The sequence below is a fragment of the Pteronotus mesoamericanus genome, unplaced genomic scaffold (genome assembly GCF_021234165.1).
Source record: "Pteronotus mesoamericanus isolate MK-2021 breed Mesoamerican mustached bat unplaced genomic scaffold, CSHL_Meso_final scaffold_54, whole genome shotgun sequence".
NCBI lineage: Eukaryota > Metazoa > Chordata > Mammalia > Chiroptera > Mormoopidae > Pteronotus > Pteronotus mesoamericanus.
The window spans coordinates 74,288,259-74,311,605 of record NW_026555321.1 but is presented as its reverse complement, the minus strand read 5'-3'; the positions used below and the strand labels follow the sequence as shown (position 1 = coordinate 74,311,605).

General features: G+C 40.5%; 2 protein-coding genes across 2 annotated transcripts in view; one reads left to right on the top strand and one right to left on the bottom strand.

Moving 5' to 3' along the window:
* Nucleotides 1-6,786: 6,786 nt before the first annotated feature.
* On the bottom strand, nt 6,787-22,123 carry MCM4 (minichromosome maintenance complex component 4). Its single transcript, XM_054595853.1, has 16 exons — nt 21,866-22,123; nt 21,274-21,438; nt 20,818-20,981; nt 20,628-20,729; nt 20,292-20,387; nt 20,117-20,212; nt 19,219-19,357; nt 16,820-17,040; nt 14,730-14,850; nt 11,861-12,120; nt 11,040-11,405; nt 10,448-10,575; nt 9,219-9,426; nt 8,011-8,239; nt 7,694-7,827; nt 6,787-6,888 (listed from the first exon to the last, which is right to left on the bottom strand). Exons 1-16 carry the CDS (start codon nt 21,933-21,935, stop codon nt 6,796-6,798), a joined length of 2,592 nt encoding a protein of 863 aa, XP_054451828.1. The 5' UTR covers nt 21,936-22,123; the 3' UTR covers nt 6,787-6,795.
* A 646-nt stretch (nt 22,124-22,769) lies between these two features.
* PRKDC (protein kinase, DNA-activated, catalytic subunit) overlaps nt 22,770-23,347 on the top strand; it is a 223,763-nt gene continuing 223,185 nt past the window's right edge. Inside the window, exon 1 of the mRNA XM_054595436.1 lies at nt 22,770-23,000. Within this exon, the coding sequence (XP_054451411.1) occupies nt 22,847-23,000 (154 nt within the window). The 5' untranslated portion in view covers nt 22,770-22,846. The remainder of the gene's footprint in view (nt 23,001-23,347) is intronic.

The window sequence follows — 23,347 nt, the reverse complement described above, 5'->3', positions numbered from 1 at the left end:
AAATAAAGTAAAATAAAAACTGATCTAATAGGAACTCGAAGAAAAAGAAAAAAGTTAAAAAGCTGTGAAGGAAAAAATATAACACAAATAATGAAGACCATGGTGGAATTTGTCTAAGCAGAGTCTAGTGTTTGCCACTGTCTTCTCTTTCTGGATCCACCCCTGGTAATGTTAGATGGTGTCCTAGTCTAGCCCTAGGCAGCCTATTCAAGACTGCAAGTGATTCAGTCTGTGGCTGCCTCTCTCAGGCTTGGCTGGTTCCCACTGCTCTGCCCTGCTGGTTTTCCATTGGCACAAGGCTCAGGAGTGGTTCATCTAATGTCTGAAAGCACTGTCAGTACCACCTCCAACTGCCTCCAGAGAGAGCCTCTGGTGCAATCGGGAGGGTGGAATTCCTGGGTCACTTCTAGGGAACGCTGTTTAGTATTCAGGGACGATGGTGGGAGTGTTTCCCTGCTCCTGCCCCCACCACAGGTCTTGGGCTGTCCCAGGTTATTTCCAATAATGTACAGTTTCTGGTGAATTAGCTGTCCATTTCACATGAGGGGCCAATCTGTGTAAAAGGGGCAGCTCTTTCCTGCTTGGCACTGATGACAGCTCTGTATAAGAGCTGAGGCTGGGTGGGGCCCTAAACACCCCTTGTTGCGCCTGTCTCTAATCTTTCTGTTGGGCTGGTTTTAATGGATCAGGGCCTGAGGAACCAGCATAGCTCATAGTGTCTGATAGAAGTTCAGAAAGGGCCCTTTCAGAGCTTCTCCTTCTTTCCCCTGTAGATATGCACCACACAGGAGTTCCTGAGCCTGGCCTCACTGATCTGCAGAGCCTGTAACCCAGCAGCTGGGGATTGGGTACACTTGCATGTGAGGGAACCCGCCTGGCTGCAGTGGATCTCTGGATTTCAGCTACTGGCCATCCAGTCCCCAAACTGCTGCTCTTGCAAGAGACTCAGGCCTTAACTGTCCACCCTGCACAGTCCCCCTGATCACCAGCTATGCAGGGTCAGGTCCTACAGTTCTTTCAACATGACACTTTCTGTTCTTCCTCTGCAGCTGAACTCAGTGGGATCAAATTGCACTTTCACTCCGGTTTGTTTATTGGCAGAATTGCTGTGTGTGCACATATAGAATCTTAGGGTCCCTGCCGTGTCCCACCTCAGCTCCACTTTTTTTAAGAGTCTCTATGTGGCCCCCTCACTGCAGCACCTGGGCATTCTTTGCGCACTCCACCTCCCCAGAAAGCACACATTCTCTCTTGGTCAGGGCTGTCCACAGCCTGTCAATGCCTCTGATAGTTTTAGGAGCTGCTCGCTCTGAGTGTGTAGCCTAAGTCTCCCAGGCTTTGTGTATCTTTCCAAGTCTCTCCTGATTAAGGTTGGTGGTTTCCCTGTGTGGGGCCAGGGTCCTGCTCTGGGAGGGGAGGGAGCCACTAAGTTATATATTCTGTCTGTTCTCTCCTCCGCTATATGTGCCTCACATAGAGCATTTCCCCCTCAACTTATAAAATTTCTTACCAGATGGTGCAAATCATCCTCTGAACCCCTTGGCTTCAAAAATTCATTATCAGCTGAGATACCATTGATTGTTCAGGTCGCTTGTCAGAAGATCAGCTGAAAACCCATGCTTGGGGCACAAGCAAGTAGGCTCAGTTTCCACCTGCTCAGCCACTATCTTCTGAATCCCTTGATGGTTCTATACTTTAGCTGTAATTTTGATGTGGTTTGTAAGGAGGTGAACCGTGTTTACCTATGCTGCCATCTTGACCAGAAGTCTCCATGATTGTACAACAGTAAACTGTTTACTTAATAAATAACAGTAAACAGTTATTTATTAAACAAATAAATGTATAACTTCCAACCATGATAAGTGCTAAAAAGAAAGCAGTGTGATGGAATGAAGAGCAATGAGGGTAGCTACTCACTTTATTTGTTAGAGCAGTTACAGAAGGGCTCTCTCAGTAAAGGATCGCACATAGCCATTTGAATCCCTAAAGAAGTTCATACAGAGCTCCTCCAGCTGATAATGAGGCCTGGGGTCCAGGGTCTGCGGCTTGGGCTAGTGGAAGTTGGGAGGGAAGGTCAGTGATTTCTGTTACAGGCCATAAGCATAGGGTCAGTTTGGACACACACACACACACACACACACACACACACACACACACACCCCCGCCCCCCCCCCCCCCGCCCCAAGTCTAGTGCAACTGGACTGTCTTGAATTAGTCATGGGATCCTGGAAGCAGATAGGGGTAAGATCCTGTAGTGACCTAATTATGAAGTGACAAGTTTCTATTTTATTTTAATTAGAGTTGGCAACTTTTGAAAGGTTTTAAGAACTGTGATGCCAATTTGTATGGCATTGCCAAACTGAAGTCATATGATTTTATTTTAAAAGACCAATTTTAATGTTTAGGAGTAAGGAAAATCATGTGTGTAGCTCACTGTCAAAATGTGATGAGAAATGGAATGTTTACATAGCCCCAGACTATCTCCCAACAAGATACTTAAAATTACACAGGGGATAAAGTAATTTAAAAGTAAGAAACCTGATGGATGCCACTTTACACAGGTGATCAAGGTTAAGCTCTTCAGTGAAGGGTCAGGTTTAGTGATCCTCCTATGATGCAGAGGACACAGAATCACTGCATTCCTGCCAAAAATGGATATCCAGAATTGAATCATAAAGACATCGGACAAAACCAAATGGAGGGACATTTCACAAAAGAAGAGACTGGCCTGTGCTCTTTAAAATGTTAAGGTCATTAAAAGATGAGAAATGGCTAAGAAGTGTTCCAGATTGAAAGAGACTAGGGACACACATCTAAATGCAACTTGCATTCCAGAAACAGAAATATATACATTTTGCTATGAAGAACATTATTGAGACAACTGATGAGATTTGAATGTCTGTAGTTTAATAGAATTTTTGTTATGAAATGGTTCTGATTGTATAAATGTTGTTTTTAATATATACATAGTTTTGCAGAAGTATTTAGTAGTAAAGCATTCTAACTTACTCTCAAATGATTAAAAATTATGATAAAAGCCAGATTTTAGAAAATGTTAACATTAAAGGAATTTGAGTGAAGGTGTGAGAACTATTTATAGTGTCCATACAACTTTTGTAAGTCTAAAATTTCAAAAATTTTGAAAATTGAATTAGAGACATTTTAAGAAATTACCTCAGATTTAATAAGCAGCATTGTCTTTAAGATACTATTTCCTAATTGTGTACTAAAAGGGAGTTATTAAATTCTCAGGTTCTTCATTTTTCTTGATAATTTTTTACTTCTATGCATTGAGTTGGTTACACTTATGATGGATACTGGAAGGAGAATGACACATGTGTATTTGTGTAAATCAAATAAAGCCATTCTAATTAGAAAGTTTGGGTATCTTTCAGGTCAAAGCAGAAGGAAAAGTTAAAATGGAATTATTAATTTTAAAAAATGTATTAATGGGAATTAAGCTGAAATTATATTGTTCTAAGAAAAACACATTCTCTTTGTTTATGGTAACAATATTGAGTACTCACCATATGCTCAATCAACATTTGATTTTGAGAGGTAAGTGGTGAGCCAGAATTTGAGCCTGGGCAGCCAACAACCCTTTCAATCTTTACACCATAAGCCACCTTGTACAAATGAGGAAGATGCTCTTCAGTCCAAGGCTGTGGTTCTCCATCTTTCCTGCCCAGCACTCCTTAGGGACGTGGTATGCTCCCACTGAGGCATGGGGCACACCATGTAAGCAAACATCCATCAGAATTTAGGGAAAACTCCAATTTGAACACATCCTCTTATTCTTTCACTTTACATCCGAGATTTCATTGATTTCAAGAAGGCCCTTTGATAACTTTTATACCCTGAACTCTCCCTTCATAGGAGTCAATTCTCTCCGCAAATACAGGGTTGGGCAAAAGTAGGTTTATACTGTTCATAGGGAAAAAAATAATAAACTCTATTTCATGTACTTAACAATTGTAAACCTTCTTAGATTGACTACAATGGAATTTGCCAGCAGCAGGACAGCCACATTTTCAACCAAAATGTCCTTAAAATCAAACTATATATGCACTTCATGTGCAGTTGTATATACTTTCAATCTTGGAATTGAATGACAAGGTTTAGAAAAGTGTTACTAATGCATGAACTTCAGGGTGGGGGGGCGCATCTTAGTCAACAAGTATTTGAGTATGTACTACTAAACAGTTTCAGGTACTGTGCATATACACAGCTAGCTTCCAACATTCTAACCATTACTGCAGGCTGAGAATTGAATTTGGAGAAACTGCCTTTTATTGTCTGCCTCAATTCCATAATTGTACAAAACCATATTTTACAAAGGAACCAGCTCTAGAACTTTAGACACCTTGACTTCAAGCTACCTAGTGGTGGCTATTTTTTAAAATTGTTTTATAATAGTGCAAGAAAGGACATTTTTCTACTGCTTTTAGAGGGAGAGCCAAAGAAACATTGATGTGAGAGAATCAATTGGCTGTTCCCCTTATGTGCCTAGACCAGGGATCAAACCCACCATATGCATTTGTGCCTCGACTGGGAATCTAACCTGTAACGAAAAGGTTGTGGGACAACACTCCAGCTTAACCACACTGGCAAGGGCAAAGGGACATTTTTGGTGACCTTATCCATTATGAAATTTAGGGGGAAAGTCAAGGGAAATCTTTCTCATTGTGACAATAGGACGTTTTGTAATCACTTTCAGGTAACCTAGCCTCACAAAACCCTATATAATGTGTAATTTCAATGTGTACTATTCAGAGCTTGTCAGTGCCAAGCTCAAATACAACCCATGTGCCGGGGTCTTTGAGACACTCTAGGCTGTGAATAAAATTTATTTCCAATCTGAAAACCATGTGGTCACAAGAACACAGTTCAACAGGTTGACTCTCTACTCAATGAACATTTATAAAGTACCCACCACATGATTTTGCATGATTTTGGAAGTGTACACAGTGTATTCAAAAGCATGAAGAGTTAAAAACCAGAGCAATAGCCTGAGAAGGCAGTTAAATAAAATTTTAAAGTCAGAAGATGCAACTGTTTTAATTTCAGCTTTATCTCTTGCTTTTGGATCTTCAGGCGAGTTGAGAATTTTTGCCTCTTTCATCTATAAAAAGGAATTGATCCCACAGAGTAGCCGGTGATTATATGTAAAAGCATCCCCTGTATGAGTTCACTGAGGAAACCTCATTAGTAAAGCCACTTGGTGGGCTGTCAGCCTTGCATCCCTTGACACCGCAACCTAATTACTGCCTCCTGTGAAATAATGTTTTTGTAAACCTGTCAAGGCCAGTGAAGATTCATAAAAATGAAATACTTTGTTCAGATGACCTCTCATGATTACAACATTAACACTTTAATGCTATTTAAGTATTCAGTTAAGATATATTGCCCTGGTGTGGCTCAGTGGATTGAGTGCTAGCCTGTGAACCAAAGGGTCACCAGTTCGATTCCTGGTCAAGGGGCATGCCTGGGTTGCAGGCCAGGTCCCCAGTAGAGGGCGCATGAGAGACAACCAACTGATATTTCCTTTCTTCCTCCCTTCTCCTCTCTTTAAAAATAAATAAAATCTTAAAACAAAATATCATTTTCTATGGATAGTTTATTAATGAATGTTGATTCTAAGTTACAAAAAGAGCTGATTCAATGACTTAAATGTTTCAGAGATTACCATGTTTTGCTGTGTACAACGCAGTCCCATGTTTTAGTACAAATTCCCATGTATAAGGCACACCCCTATTTTTCCCTCAAAAATATGGGCAAGACAGTACACATTATGCATTTCTTTACTGTATAAATAATACTGTATTTATTACAGTAGTATTTCCATATATTTCAGATAATGATGGTTTTATAAGAATGACTAGGATTAAATAATTTTTGAATAAAATGGAATTCATTATATTATACTTTCCTTAAGGATTTATAAAGTACTTATCATGATGAATTTCCATGAATGTAGTATATATTGAAGCTTTTTTCTTAATTAAAAATAATGCCAGGTAAACAAGTATTATTTCGTCTTTTATTTAGGAGAAAGCTTTACACATGAGGATACAGTAGTAAAAGTTAACCTAGACCCTACTCCTTTTCAACCATCCATTTTTGATCTTCTGATAACCATGAGAACAAGCCACTAAAAGTAATTATATTTGAGAGCTGTTACGAGAAAACAAAGGCTATGGTCTTTTATTACCCCACTCAGAATGACATGCACTAGCCAGAAGTCTTATACTACAAACACCTCAAGCATATGGATGATTACCATTAGAATGTCTAGCATAAATACCATGACCTGGGCTGCTTATCTTCAAAAGATTGATATACTGCTCTGGCCAGGAGGCTCAGTTGGTTGGAGCATCATCCCATACACCAAAAGCTTATGGGTTCATTTCCTGGTCATGGCACATACCTAGGTTGCAGGTGTGATCCCCAGTTGAGGCATGTAGGGAAGGCTACAGACTGATGTTTCTCTGTTTCTCTCTCTCGGGGAGCGGGGAGAATTCAGTGAACATGTCCTCAGGTGAGGATTAAAAAAAAAAAAAAAAAAAAAGACTGATATCCTGCTATCTGAAAATAAATACAGAGTAAAGTCTTAGTATTGAAGAAATGTCACTTCAAGAAAATAATCTCTATGTAAACTGGCAGAGTATTTTTACTTAAAATGTTAAAAAATGAAAAAACACGTTTCACTACAAAAATCAAACCCAGGTTAGAAAACTCTATGGAGCCAAATGACAGTGCAGACAAGCAGAACACACAGCACGGCTCACAGGAACTTCAGAGTAAGCGAACAGTTTTCCCAGTTACTGTCAAGAAATCATCATCAGCCAAGGCGCGCAATGCTTCTTCAAACATATCTTTGGTAATCGCCTTTGGGGAAAAGGAAAGAAACAAGTATTTTACACATTAAATGCTCCCTTATCTGTCATAGAGATACAATAACTTCAATGTTAACTATCAGTCTTCCTTTTTTTGTGATTATATATATTTCTTATGTTCTAACTCAGGAGTGGCAAACAGTTCCTATAAAGGGCCAGGTGATAAATACCATAGCCTTGGCATGTGTTGTAACCAATCAACTGCTTCCGTGTGCCAGTGCAGCCACAAATAATACATAAGGGGCATTCCTCACAAAAGGGCACCTGACTATTTCCTCCCCAATACAAATTTACATAATAAATTTGAGTTATTAATTAAATATAATTGTGTGACTATAACACTATTTATAATAGCAAAACCTGCAAACAACCTAAATGTCCAACAATTGGTGAAGTAAATGATGAAATACATATGCAAAAGAATGTTACCAACCATTATGACTAATGTCATGAAATCTATTTACGTGCTCAGATGTTGTTATTGACTTGTTAATTAAAAAGGAAACAGCAAATTACAAAACAGTATGAATATAATTGACTATGTTCATTTTTCAAAGAAAAGACCACATGTGAACATATACACACAGAAAAGTTATCAAGGAGGGTAACAAAAATTTTAGTCATGGTTATTTCTTAATGATGGGTATATGGGCAACCTTACTTTTCTTCATCATCCTTATCAATGTTTACTACTTAAACAATAAGTGAAGGAAAAAATTAAGAAACAAATCTTGAAAGCAGTACTAAGACAAAAAACTCTACTATATAAAAGAAAAAAAATACATATGAACACTTACTACATCAGATTGTCCACGAATATCTTCAAAAAGTTGCTGATATTTTAGAGCTGGCATTTTACCTTTAGATAAAATAAGTTTTTTCAATGCTTCAGCTAACTCTTCTTTCCGTTTACGAGATGTTGCACTCATTCCTGATTTAAAAGAAATTAATGAAAATATTTCTTCTATAAGAAAGTAAAATGTTTCAAATTTCCATAAAGGTTAGGGGGTAAGAGCTGAATGCTCTCCCCCCAAAAACCCCCACCAAACCCCCTCCCAAAAGTTACATGTTACATAATTTTCACATGCTTTTATGTTTAATGCAAATAACACACCTGTCGTGAGAATTGATATGTCCACAATGCCAGTCCGGGGGTCAGTGGCAGACTGCTTTAGGGCTTCCCGATGCAAACGTTTTGCCTCTTCGACATCAATTGCTTCAACTTTGTTTGAAAACCGTACTTTAGCATGGGCTTCTGCTAAGCGAATCAAAGATTCCAGCTGTCGAGGGTATGCAGAAACCATTCCTCGGCTACTGCCAATCTTTCTCATGTCTACATAAGCCTAATGTGGATAGGAAAAAAACCCAAAATTCCTTGTTAACGATACCTTAGTTTTATGGTTGAACCTTGAACATTTAGGATTCCATTAAATAAATGAAACTTCTGCGTGGCTGCCATGTGCAGGTACTGAGGGGAATTAAAAGTGAGATCAAGCTTTGCATCAAGAAGCTGGTATCTGAATGTAGCTTTAAAGGACGAGAATGGGAATGGACAGTGAAGGTGTGTGAAGCCCAGGACTCAGAGGACACGTATGTTGGGGTAAGGGGCAGGCTGCAATTAGAGCAGAGGACAGTAAGGTTGCCCACCTGAAAAAGTTCCTCAGGCACTGACTCTGATTTATACCCCAATTGAGGATCCACTGAATAAGGCACACCAAGGATTGTTAGGATGTCACACAGTAAGTTGTATTAAACTTATCTATAGATGGTACAATTTTATTTCTTATTGAGCAACCCTCAAGAACGATATAAATGGAAAATAACATCATCTGCAACTTTCACTGGAGCATTTTGGGAAGCTTCATTAGGATGTAAAGCCCATCAAAATCCTCTCCTATTACGTTTGAATAACCTAATGTGTCATCATGCACTGCTGCACACATAAAAGGATAATGAAAAATGAATATAAGATACTTTAATTCAATTTAATTTTTAGAAGCAAGAAAAAGGAAGCTCAGAGAAACTGGATGACTTGTCCCGAGTTACAAAGTTACTAAGTAGCACCACCTATTAGTTCAGCTCCTATATTCCAATCATAAATTCACTATATTTTGTAAAAAGTTTATGTACAACCTATATAAATGAATCATTTCCCCCTTTTTACCTTTGGAAAAGCCATTTTGCAACAGAAGAGAGAAAACAGTTAAAGATAATAGTATATTTTTCTTAGTAAAACATTTACTCCTTTAAGAGGACAATAAGGCTGTTGGTTAGAGGCTCAGCAAGACATTTTTTCAGACTTTAAACATGGACACGTGCTACCTCGATGAGAGCTTGGCTAGCTTCCTGGCTCAGCCGAGGCATGACCGTGCTGTGAGCATAAGCAATGTAGTCCTTTAGAACTGCCATGTCCATGAACTCCTCCTCTACTTGTTCCTCACTCTGGTAGTAAAGAGCAACAAGGTGATGAGCCAGACGCCTGTCATAGGCTTCATCCTGAGGGTCCAGCATGAGGAAGATCAAATCAAACCTGAGAAAACATTGTAAAAATAATGTTTTCCTAGTTGGGACACCAGCACACCTATAAGCATAATTTAAAAATTGCTTTTGGGGCCGTAGCCGGGTAGCTCAGTTGGTTAGTGTTGTCTCGATATGCAAAGATTGCGGGTTTGATCCCTAGTCAGGGCACATATCAACCAATGTATGCATCAATAAGTGGAACAACACACCGATGTTTTTCTCTCTTCCTAAAAATAGTAATAATGAAAATAAATAACAAAAATACATTAAATAAAATAAAGTACAATTTGCTCTTGGGTCACCTAGGCATGTACAGTGAACATGCATTTGAGCAGCGCTGCCGAGGATTCTCCCCAGGTGTCTTCTGTCCAGGCTGCCTACAGAGCCTTCCGAGCACTCAAATTCACCCTGCTATGTCCCAGCAGATGACTGTTCTCCTGGCCCTTACGTCTGCCCAGAAAATAGCTAGTCATCAATAAGCTGATTCAGAGTTAAGATTTCTCCGAGGGAAATGTTACTTTAGTTTTGAAGACTGGAAGATATGAATCAAAATACATGCAATTGTCTTAGGAAAGAACAACTATTTGGTTAAAAAGTAAATTAAAAACTAATATAACTTCATGGAATACATCAATACTTGGAGTGCTGGGTTGAGCAAAAGTGAGGATTATATGATTCTGCTTTAACAAATTTAACTTTTCAGAACCTCATCTATCATGTGAAGCTAATTCTCCACAGAACAGGGAGTAGTGAATGAGGAGCTTCTAAAATAGATGTCAAGGTGAAGTGTTCTATATGCTTCAAAACACAACTGACTCGGATCTCCATGTTAAGGTACACCGCACAGCTGAGTAGAGAAACACACTCCTTGCCAGGAAAACCCCTGACCAATCAAATTGAAAACTTTTACATTAAAGAGTTTATGATATTAGCAGTTGCTGAATATTAGTATTTTCTGTTCTCAATCTCATCCTGAAAACTCTACAAATAAGCAAAGAACAAACATCTGTTATATAAAAATGTTTTCATACCTTGATAACAACGTGTGAGGTAGCTGGATATTTTCAATGGTAGTTTTTTTAGGATTCCATTGAGACTCAATAGGATTTGCTGCTGCCAGGATAGAGGTGCGTGCATTAAGCTGACAAATAATCCCAGCCTATCAGAGAAAACAGTGCGGTTAGAAGTCACCTTGTAGCAGGAACCGTGTGAAACATCTTTGCCTGGCATGGCTTCTGTCATGTCTGCAACGTCACCTAGAGCCATGTCACCTCGTAAAGGTGACTTCAGCAGTTCTACTTGAGACAATAGACAACACCCTGTCCTTGGATTCATGTAAAGGACTGAGTTTTAGATAAATGTATATGCTGTAACTGCATCTTTCTTAGAAACTAAACCCCTTGCATGAGATTTAGGACAAAATCATTAATGGGTTAATACAACAAAAATAAATGAAAGATCCTGTAGAAAATACTGAGAGATTTTGATGAAATCTAATAGTAAAAATATTTACCAGTTTCCCAAAGTTTTGAACCAAGTAACACTGCATAGTTCTATAGATGCTTTATTTCAAGTGTCCACACATATTAAACATGTACATGTTTATGGATGAACGTGACATACCTTTGCAATAGAAAGAGTCTGCTGTTCCATGACTTCATGTAATACCGATCTTGTACTTTCATTCATCTTGTCAAATTCATCAATACAACAGATACCATTGTCACTGAGGACAAGGGCACCAGTCTGCAGGACAAGCTGCCTTGTCTCAGGGTCTTTCATTACATACGCAGTGAGACCGACTGCACTGGAGCCCTTTCCGGATGTGTACTGGCCCCTGGGGACCAGGTTGTACACATACTGCAGCAGCTGGGACTTGCTGGTCCCAGGGTCACCACACAGCAAAATGTTGATCTCTGCACGAAACTTGCCCCTTCCTGTGTGACTAAAATCCTTTCTTGTTCCACCAAAGAGCTGAAGCAAGATTCCCTAAACAAAGAAACATGTCTAAACATTCATTTACTGTAGAGTGACATATAGTTTGAGATTCTTTTCTACTTTATGAATTGCAATTAAGATATGTAAATAAAGGTATAAAAATGTATGTGACACTGCTTTAAGTTATCACTAACCTATTTATACATAAGCACACACCATCATGCCAGAATGGTGGCCATGTAAATCCCTCTTCTGGCTCTGTGTGCCTCTTCTTATATGTAGTAACATGTAAGTTTAGTACAGAGATAAAGAAATGGACAATGGTGTTGTGATTCTCCTCAACATGTAACCAAGTCAGGTTGTGAGCTTCTTGCTCTGCCAAACAGGAAGCAGCTCTTATTCTTTATGGTGGGGGTTTTGGGGGTAGGGGAGGAGGGATGGATGTTTACACTATTTGATCCCAAAGAACTACAGACCCCAACCATAAATTAAAAATCCATTGTTACCTTCTTTATATCTTCATGTTCATAAATGCTTGGTGCCAAGGCTGAAGCAAGGCGCTCATAAATGTCTGGTTTTCTGGAAAGTTCCTTAAGCAATTCCACACGCTTCTCTGAAAAAAGTTTCTGCTCTGCTTCTTCATCAAGGCCATGCAGACGTTTTGCATCCGTTTTTCGATAATGAATGACATCAATGTGCGTCTTGTAGACAGACTTCACATTGCTCACTCTTGGATTGACTCGAATAGGCACAGCTCGATAGATGCCTGGGGGCAAAACCATGAGACACATTTTTACTTTCCACTTATGGGCTCGGTATGCCAGCACAGACAACAGGCAGTGCTGAGAACGGACAGCGGCCCTGGGGGAGGTAAGCTTCCAAGTGCACTGCCTTCATGGACCTCCCAGGGTGGAGGACACAGGGAGGCACTGTAAAGCTCTTCACTGAAGGTGAAAGGAGTAAGTCAGAAAGAACACAGGTGTCTGAGAAAGGCTGACCTAAAAATGTGCTTATCAGTGACTACTTGTTAGCTGTGACCTTGGGCACCTATACAAGGATAACCAGACTGCATATAACCATACTGAGGCTGTTATGAAATTCCTTTGCTTTTAGAACAATGCTTGGCTCATGGCTGTGTTCAATAAATAGTTCAAAAACAGTATTTTCATTTCCCTTAAGCTGAGTGTACAGAATCTGCTTAGCAATTATTTGACTGGAACAAAATACTACCAAAATACTACACCAAAAGCTTGGAAAGAAAGAAAATCCTAAAAGCTCAAGTCTTTTAAAATCACTCACGAATTATTTCACACACAATAAGACAACCTACTGAGTCAAAGGTGAAGATATGATAGAGGAAAAATGACTATTTTGTTCATGATATAAGATATTTCTAAGTGATAGCCATGCCCGACCCTGCTTTCTAAAGAATACAACTTAAGAACGTTAAAAGAAGTAGAGGAACAATCAACCCTTCAATCATACTAACTCACCTATTCTTCAAGAACAAAATTTTCCTAAATTGATGTGTCTGATGTTTTGTTTTGTTTTTAAATTTCAAACTAGAATCCTTGAACCCTGGACACTCAGTTTCTTCCTGTTTTCTGAGGAGAAAATATCTGATCTCTCTCACAGCTTTCATAACCTGCTGCCCCAGGTCATCGGTCCTTTGCCTATGTGACAGGTCAGTTTAATTCTTTTCAAAACATAAAAATCATTTTACATGAAAACAGTCTTAAAATACACACTATTCTTCACATCGAGACAGAGGAGGAATGGATGACTATGTTTATTATGTTTAAAGCAGCTTAATTATCTTTATTAATGCCTATAATGATTCATCTTCACAGAACAGCCCTGATAATACTCATTTTACATGTAAACAGCATTTTCCACAACCCCTTCTCCCCCAAATACTTTCACATGTATCATCACATCAATTCCAATTTAAAATATTGGGTTAAATATTTGATCGCATATTTAACAAACAAACTTTCATTAATATAAACGTATATGTTAATAAAATATAATATCAAGGGTTTCAGAGCAGTAGGGTGGCAGAACTAGGATTGCTTATCTCTTTCACTAAAGACACATTCTTTCAAATTTCTAACTACTACGTGTACTTTTATAACTTAGGATCACTAGTGACAACTGAACTTCATGCCAGGGAAGGCACGGGACGAGAAGCCCTGACTCACTGAACAGAACAGATGGGCTGCCCCAGGGGCTTGGCCACTCCTTGGACACAGTTCCCACACCGCCTTCTAAATGAAGACCTATGACCGCCATAAACACACACAGCTACCCCCTACCCGTGAGAAACCAAGTGCCCCCACTGCTCTGAAGCAAGAAATGAAACTTGCATATTCATGTGGTGCAGTGGAAAGAGGACTCTCTTGACAGTAACAGAGCATGAGTCCTAATGTCACGAATTGCTGTAAAATCTTAGCTACAGTGCTCTACACTTCTGAATCTCAGCTTCCTCATCTCTAAAAATACCATAATGTACTCCTAGCATGGAAGCAGGGTGCTCAGATCCATCCTTTCCTGTAATACATTTTAAAGCTCAGCTGTGCATTTGGGAAGTAGAAAATTATTTAAAATTTCAGACTTGGTGAGAAACTACTTCCTGGAGCTGCTAGCATAGGTCAAAATTGCCAATACCGGACTTGTCTTCTCAACATACCAACACTATAAAGTTAAGATATACACATGGCTCTGGGATACAATACCAAGAAGCAAATGCCCTGACTGGTGTGGCTTAGTTGGCTGGGAGTTGTCCCGCAAAGCCAAAGGCTGCCAATCAGATTCCTGGTCTGGGCGCATGCCTACGTTGTGGGTTCAGTCCCCTGTCAGGGTGCATACAAGAGGCAACCAATTGATGTTTCTCTCCCTTTCTTCCCCTCTCTCTAAAAATATAATAAAGTTAAATTTAAAAAGAAGCAGTAAGTGACTGCACGAACAATGCACTGAAACGTTCTGTCATGCTAGGTTAAGAAGAAGGTGATTAGCTCTGGCCGGGTACTCAGCTGGAGCGTCAACCCAAACATCAAAAGGCTGCAGGTTCAATCTCCAGTCGGCGCACACACCTAGGGTGTGGGTTTGATCCCTCGTCAGGGTGCACACTGGAGGCAACTGATGGATATTCACCTCTCTCTCTTCCTCTCTCCCGAAAATCAATCATCATGGCCTCGAGGATTAAAAAATGGTGATTAAAACAGTATACCATATATTCTCAAGACCCAAATGACAGCTGGAGGAGGCAAGACCAAGTCCCATGCCAAAGAATTCATGACCAAGTCAAAGGATTGACTAAAAACTATCATTAAAAGCAAGACAGACTTATCCCATTAATACAACCTGCATTCTTACCTGTAACATTCACCCTGTCCCCAGGTTGAACCTTGTCAACAAGATCGTTGTGAGCAAACAGGATGACAGTGTGAGGTGTCTGCCCTGCAGGCATATCTTCAGGAGACTCTTGAAGCTTGATCTTAAAAAAAAGCAGTGAAAACAGAAACTCAGGGAATGAGGTAAGCATAATGGAGGAAAAAAACCACAAGTCTTGTACCATTTAGAATCATTTCTGATGCCTAGCATTTTCACCTTTTAAAATATTGTTGTTTTAACCTCTGAATAACTAAGTTTTTTAAATTTTATCATGTGACATGAACATACGTTTTGTGAGGATATTTATTTAAACATTCCCCTACTAGAGGGAGCAGGAGGTGGCAATTTAAGTAACTATTTTTTGCCTTTTTTAAGGCTACAGTGGTTATCTCTTTGAATAGATGCTTGTCTGTATTTCTAATTTTTTTGTTGTTGTTGTTTTGTTTTTTTTTAGAAATTACTTCCAGCAGATTTCCTGGGTGGAAAGCAAACACTTTTTAGGTTCAGGATTAAGCACCTCTGTGCTCCTCCTAGTCACTGCACGCACCTCATAAGTACTTGCCAGTTTACCTAATTATATCCACTCATCTAACAGCCTCTGTTGAGCACTGTTCTAGGTGTTGGGGACTCCATAGTGAATGAAGTCTCTTCCCTCAGAGTGGAGAGGGGAGAGACAATACACAAACACACATGTGAGCATTTAACAGATCTGACAGTAACAAATGCAAGAGACAGAAAAAGAGTAAGCAGCACAGGCAGTGGAGATGGAGATGTTTTACATAAAGCAAGGCTAGGGAAGGCCTTTCACAATTTGGGCAACCTCTGAGCAGAGGTTTAAGAATGTTAGGGAGGAAGAACATGTTCTCAACATAAAGACCAGTGAAGTTCCAAGGTGCCATGGAAGGCTTGAGCTTGCCCAGTGATCTGGGAATAAGGAAATAGTTGAGGCAATGTCATCGGTGAGGTCTGCGGGCACAAAGGTGTGGGGTGGGTGATGATGGGCCACGAACTCTTGGAGACTAAGACATTAGGTTTTATTCTAAGTTTGTTTTGGAGTCTTTGTAGCACTCTAAGAATACTACACTAAAGCTCTTTGGGAGCAGATGTTCCACCTTTGTTATCTTCAGCTCTTAGCACCATCCTGGCAGGAGTTGAGGTACATTTGCTGCAATAATTTATAGCAATGTTAGATGAAAATTTACATCTTAATTTAATTTTCAGTTATCTGGTTAGTAATTATTTTTCACATTTGCTAATATTTTTTCTTACTGACTCCCAACAAGGGAAACGACCTTTTGTAGTATTTTGAACATGTTCTATTTAACATTAAAATTATTTAAACACTGTGACAAAATAAAACTTAAGTCCTTGTCTTTATGCATACTTTTTTACACCATTACAATCACGGTAAATAATTTTCCTGCCTTTCCTGCCACTTGTCATTTTAATTTCATCTTAAGAATTTCATGATTAAAGAGGAAAAAGGTCCGACTTCCAATACAATAAATCAGTGAGAAAAACTTCAGAAAAATTCCTCAACCTATTCTTTACTACTGAAAGTTGCAAAATGACAGAATTTAACCAAATAATTTTTACTAATCTTAAAATGGTTTATGTATTTAACTGAAATACTAAACAAAATTTTATAAGTATTTCCCATCGAAACTGATTTAATAAATCAAAGGGGCTGACTCGATCTGTTAATATCATTAAGTTTAAGATGTCTATAGTGTAAGAATGCATTCTATTTCTTTTTATGAAATATTTTAGGCCATGAGAATGTGAAGTGTATAATAATGAACTGGTGCTCACTGGCAATAAAACAGAGACACTACCATCCCCAAGTGGAAGTCTCAAGTACGCTCCAAGTATCTAGCTGCCCACAACCCTATAGCAAAACCTACACTGTCAGAGAAGCAATGAAGTAGCTGAATTCCATTTAGGAAGCAAGGTTTTAAGCCTTCATGAGTGGACAAATTATATTTGGCTTGTTGTATATCCAGGCTGAGGCAAAACAACAGCAAAACATGCCAAAGGGGAGGCCACCCAGAGCACCCAGAAAGGCCACGCACCATCTGCTTGTCGGAGAACACAGAACGGTTGTGGATCAGCGCCATGCTGTGGGTGGTGTGGCAGCGCTCACACACGCCGGGCTCAGCAATGCGGCCGCGGTCAATCTCCACCTGAGCTGTATGGGCGCACACCTGGCACTGGAAGAAGGCCTCCTGCATCTCTGGAATCAGCTGGGATGTCCTGATTACCATGCCACTGATGGTGATGAGTTGGTCAATGTCTGCAAGGAGGAGAGGACAGCTTGTCCATTAGCCACTGCCCTTGGCTCAGTGCGATGTGGTATCTCCCTGAGCTGGAATCCTGTCAAGGAAGACCTGGGTCTGCTGTCAAACCCAGAAGAACCATACCTGGAGGCGGAGAGATACCTGGTGATGGCTGGGGTCAGAGGTAGGCACTGTGGCCAGAGCACAAACATCTCATTGAGTACCTTCACGTCTGGCCTAGAGTGCCCTTCCTGTGTCCAGTCTGCCTTCCTCTCAACCTCAGCGAATCTCTTGCCCTTTCTTCCTCAGGGCCCCTTTCCAATAAGCTTCCCACCACCTTTTTTCTCAGCTGTCCCCTATCTGGCTCCACTTTCCAGTTTCACATTATAACCTCAACGCTTATGTCTGTTTTGTCCGACGGCCTTCTACCTCACTCACTGTGTCACATGCAATTCCTGCTGTCTCCATGTATGTGAAAAGCATGGGTTCTAGAGCCACAGAGCCTGGACTAATAAGCATCTGTGTGACACCGGGAGCACCCTTAGCTTCTCTCTGTGTTTCATTTAGGGAATGGGAGCAATGACAGTATATACCTCAGAGCTGCTGAGGATTAAGAGCCACCATACATAAGACAAGCCTATTAAGAATAGTGCCTGACAGAATAAGCATATTACTTAGCTAATCTTCACTATATAAGAAAGGCCCTCTATAAACTATTTTACACTCTTGCTCCATAATTTCGACCTTCCCTGTCATACAACTTTTCCCTCAACTAATTCCCATTGCTGGTTCTAAACAAGTTATATTATAATTTGTTGTCAACAAAATGTGACCTATAGTTAGCTACTGCTGGCCTTGTAGAACTTCGCATTCCTTAAGCACTTATTGCTGATTCACGAGGTCTTTCCTTTGATCCTGTCCTCCTTCCATCTATTTGTAAATCTTTACTTCTCTCCTCACTAATCCTTCTTTTCTTTAAAATATAACTTTCCTAGTAAGTTACAAACATAAATGTGAAAGCTAAATATTTCTGAAATCAGTTGAGTACCTGGTAATTTTTAATCTCTAATCTTAACCTGGAAGTCTTGGTGTAACAATGCTCTGTCTCTGAAATTTAAATACTGTATGTTTACCCAACATTTCTACCTCCTCCAGAACCCCCACCAGAAATCCCTACCACAGATCTGATGTAAGGAGCCAATTTCATAAAATGAAAAAAAAAAAAAAAAAAAAAAGAGAGTACAGTTCTTCAATACACAGTGAAGTCCAACACTTGCTCATGTTGGACTTCAGTGTCTTATTGGACTTACTGCTTATTAGCTGTCTTATTTTCTTTTACAGAAATTTGTGTCTTTTACACTTTTACCTAAAGCAGTATTCATTAATTCTCAATAACTTTTATACCTCAATCTTCATACATGGCAAATATGTTTATCCTATTTTTTTTATTTCTATGGCAACTGTCTAGCTTAGGACCCCAATGCCCCATAGTTGAGCTACTGTTAAGTCTCCTTACTGAACCTTGACATACTGCATGCTAGACCCACCACAAACTTCTCAAGAGTGGAAAATCTTTCTCCTCAAAGGCTCCCTATTGCCTTTGGAATAAAAACCTTAAGTTAAAATACAATGCTCTTTAAACCTAAGCTTTCCAGCCTCCATACAAACTCCCTGTTTCAGCATCACTTATTGTCCACACATAACTCTGTTTTGCATCCTCGTTTCTGGCTACATTGCTTCTTTCTGCTGTCTAGACAATTCCTTCATGTCTGCTTTCCAAATCCTTACTATACTCCCAATATTTAACCACAATTTCTTCCCATTTGGGCCCAGCACTCTCCTTGCCCTGGGCTGAGACATCTCCTGCACTATTCTTCAATTATTCTACCTCTTCTTTTATTTCCCATCTAGATTTATTTCTTAAGCACTAGGGCAGGATCATATTTGTACTTGTTTTCTACAGTGATTCTGAGAAAGTGTAAAATTATAATATTTGGATAGTTCACCTTGAGATACAGTATAGTTACATAATCTTTTATAATAAAGGTATGGTGGGATCATAACTGCATAGGATAACTCAATCTATTATCATTTTATCAACTGGTAATCTATCACTACCAATTCTTTTAAAGTTCCTTCAAAAATAAGGTTTTGCTTATTTATGTAAGGTATTTTCCTGCTATTAAAGACATTACCTTCTGGATTCAGGTTTCTCATATTCTTAGTCTTCAATGCGTTGAATGGTCTTACTTGAATCTGATGTTCTAAGATTGAGTCAGGATAACGGTCAAAAAAGATCTCGTTGACGGCCATGTCAAAAGTTGGGATAACCTCCTGCAAAAAATAGTGAGAATGCCAAGCTGTGTTTGTATTCCTATCTTAGGGTTAAATATAAATAAAGCATTTCATATTAGCAAAGTATAAAAGCAAAAACATGGTATAACCCAGAAGTATTACCCTACATAGTCACACATACATCATTTATAAATCTTGGGTACACTGAACTCATTCAACTAACTTACGTATGCATGCTCTCATTGGGGTTAAGTGTGATGACATATTAAAGTACCTTCAGTATGTACTGTCATATTTTATGATTTTAATTAGTAATAAAATGAATTTTGAGTATAGTTTCATGTCTTTTTCTCCACAGTGAAATGATAGCAATACATTAAATCATAACTACTTTACTCAAATTTGTTAATACTTGTTCCCCATTCTGCAGATAAGAAAACAGCCTTTGGTGGGAGAGGGGAATAAGTAACTTGACTTAGGTTATATACCTATTAAGCAGGAAAAAAACCCCAAGATTTAAAACCAAGTCTGCTTGCTTTCAATGCTTATAATTATAATCAACGTAACCAATACACTGCCAATTAGACTGTAATATGTCACTTGACAGTAATATACATCCCAATATGTTAATGTGAAAAAGTGCCTATCTTAAAGGAGATTAAATATGGCTTTCTAGAGATGTTCTTTTGTATTGGAGGCACATTCTCTCTGTTACCACAAAGAAAATTCTGCTATTCAGAAACTTAAGATATTCTAGATGTCTACTATAATTCATCAATATCAAAGCCAAATTTTTACCTGTGGGTAGCAGACGAGCTGTCTGTATAGATTTTTGTCAAATGACTTTATGTGTTCACAGTTTACATTTAAAAATGGCTCCCCAGTAACATTAATCTGTAAGATCAAATGAACAAGTTATATTCTAATTATTTTGAAATACATACTTTGAATTTGTAAGTAAGTGTACAATTACCTCCCCAAGTCGTTGCATGTACAGGGGTTCAGTAATATCTATACCAATATTTTCTTCTTCTTTAGCCAGAGGGTCGATAAAATGCTGAAGAAATCTCTTGATGTGGAGAGAGAAATATTAAGCTTAATGCATTCAAGTATTCAAAACACAAAGTTATGAGTTAGTCACTATTTGAAGACAGTAGAGCCCTATCAAAAACTAGAAAAACATTCAACAATTCTAAGCCACCTAAAAATCTACCCTTAAGTATTATAGCTACTTAGATACAGATTATAAACACTTTCTCCCAGCATTTTCAGCCCTAAGAGTATGAATTTGAACACACACACAGCTCACCTGAAAATTTTCTTTGCATGTTGCCACATTTACATCTGTTCCCCAAATCACAAGTTTTTGGCCTAGAGACTGCTCACTTGCTACTATATCTTCTGCTGCAGGCTACAAAGAAAAATATGACAGAACCATGTTAATGAACCATTTCATGTTCTCAAAATAAAGCTATCAGAAGACTGTACTGTGTACTCACCCCATCGGACTGCAAATCCACCTGCAAGCCCTTCCGTGCAGACCCCAGGTCAGGCCTCTGCCTCAGGGGTGTACCCCTAACGCCACTCCTTGGGGTTCCCTCTACTCGAGAGCTGGGAGTGCCATATGTCAGTGGTGAACTAACATCAAAGTCAAGAGGAATAGCTATAGAAACAAAACTTGAAAGTTTACAATGAAGTTCTGGAAATATATCAAACAGGAAAATATAGCATGTTATTTTGATTGATCTAAGTCATCTAAATGCAATAGCAAACCGAATGTTTATTGTAACCTCTGATGGTTAGGATTCTGAGGACTACTAAATACTCTATAAAAAGTACCAAGTTTCTTTCTCTTTTCACTAAGCCCTACGATGTATTATCTCCGTACTCTTGGTTAACAATGAAGCATCATCTGTATGTTAGCCACAGTGTAACTTAGACATTCAGAAACACACCTGAAGAATGTATCTGAGGAGGGCTGGAAAATAATGTGTCCTGTGCAGCAGGGCTCTGCAGGTCAGCTCCAGGTGAGGTAGGCAATGGCTGAAGCTCTCCCGTGGAGGTAGAATCCTCGCCTCTACGTCTCCTAGATGGAGATGACCTGGTATCCTCACTCCGAGCTTGTGACATACAAGAGAGAAAAGACAGCCATCAATTCTCATGGTTGGTCTTCCTGGATCTGTCTTTCTCTTGGGACAGTTTGATTCATTGCTAAACAAATACAAACCAAACAGAAACGGAGCAAATGAGTACGGACATGTTTAACCAATCAACATTAAGAAAAGTGGGAAGGGCAGAAATGGGCGTCCAGCACTGTCTGCCTCACAAAAAACGTCTGCACACTGCAACGAGTAGGGAATGAGCAAACGCTCCTCGCCCGCAGGACATCGATTCCTCCTGGGATCTGGACTCAGCGCACAGAGGCCTTGGACACAGGCCAATGCTTATGAGAGGTGGCGGGAAAAGGCCAGAAAGCAGAGAAGGAAGAATAGGGCGGCGGAGGAACACGGGGTGCTTAGCAAGACGGAAACGCGGGCAAGGACTTACGCGTCTGCGCGGGCATGGCTCTACCGCGGCGGCTGCGGCGGCTGCTTGGGGTAGACGCCGGGGACGACATGATGCTCGGAGTACTTGTGCAACTAACAGTATAGGATCGCGCCGTCCCCACTTCCGGCTCCCTTCTCCACGCCGCACAGACACTGTGCTCTTCCCGTGGCCCGCAGTTACCGGTAAAAAGCCGCTGTTTCCGACGCACGTAGTGCCCCAAGTAGCACTTGGTGGAGCGCACCCCTAGACCCCGGAGCCTGGCCCAAAGTTTCGCGCCAGCGGCACTGTCGTCACCGTCTTCGACGGCGTCCCACCAATCATAGTGGCGCTCTCGCATGGCTCCGCCTACAGAAGACTCCACTGCCCACCGAAAGGGGGGACTGAAAGACCTTCTTTGGCGCTACGCAGAAAGCCGACTCAGACCTCGCTCGGCAGACCCCTCCATTCAGATGGTCTGACCCAGTATTGGACCGCAGTTTCGCGGGAAATCTGGAGAGATCGACCAGACCACGGGTTCTCCGCAGAACTGATCGTGGCTGTAGCGTTGGCCAAGGGGAAAATACTTATCACTTAAGCATTTTTATCCAAATCCATTTTCTCCCCTTATCAAGGGACAAACTGTAGATCTCGGCCAAAGACCCTAGCTTTTCTTTTGCTGCCTCTTGTAAGTGAACTCCAACTCACCCACTGCCCCCTCCCCTGGTCTCTTTCCGGACGTCACACCGTTGGATTTCTGTTTCTCCCTAAGCTTCAATGTATGGATGCTAAATGTATTGTGTGCAACACAGTCACAAATCTGACAAAAATCTTGGTTCATGTCTAAGCGGGTTATTGCTACGCGGAAGACCCTCCCAACAAGGGCTCGCCGCCGCCAGCCCCGCCCGCCAGCCCCGCCCCCGAGCCCGCGAGCCCCGCCTCCAGGCCGCGCGACAGTTCCGGCCCAGAAGGGTGGGCGCGCTCACCGGGTCTTGGCTGGGCCTCATGGCTGATTCTAGGTCGGGCGTGCAGGGCTCCCTGCTCCAGCTGCAGGAGTCCCTGTCCGCTGCGGACCGTTGCAGCGCTGCGGTGGCCAGTCATCAGCTGATTCGGGGCCTGGGTCAGGAGTGCGTGCTAAGCACCAGTCCCGCGGTGCTGGGTGGGTACCGTACCGGCCGGCGCCGCGGCGTGGGGCATTTCCGGCTTAAGTTGGGCTCGAGTTTCAGTCCAGCGTTTCTCCAAGTGTTTTGAATTCCAGATACTTGATCGTGGGCCGTCATAATTTTTGTGTCTGTGTGTAAAAAATGATTTGTCATACTGCTTTTTTCCCTTAACACCAGACGACAGATTGTAAAACAGTTTGGTGAAAATGCCCTAAATTTGCCAACCGTTGTTATTCTAAGTGGGGTGAAAGAGCAAGAGGAAAGTATTATCTTTCACCTTAGCCTGGCCTAAACTCACGAGATTCCAAACAGTTATATTTGTTGTGTCTACTTTTGAAAAGTA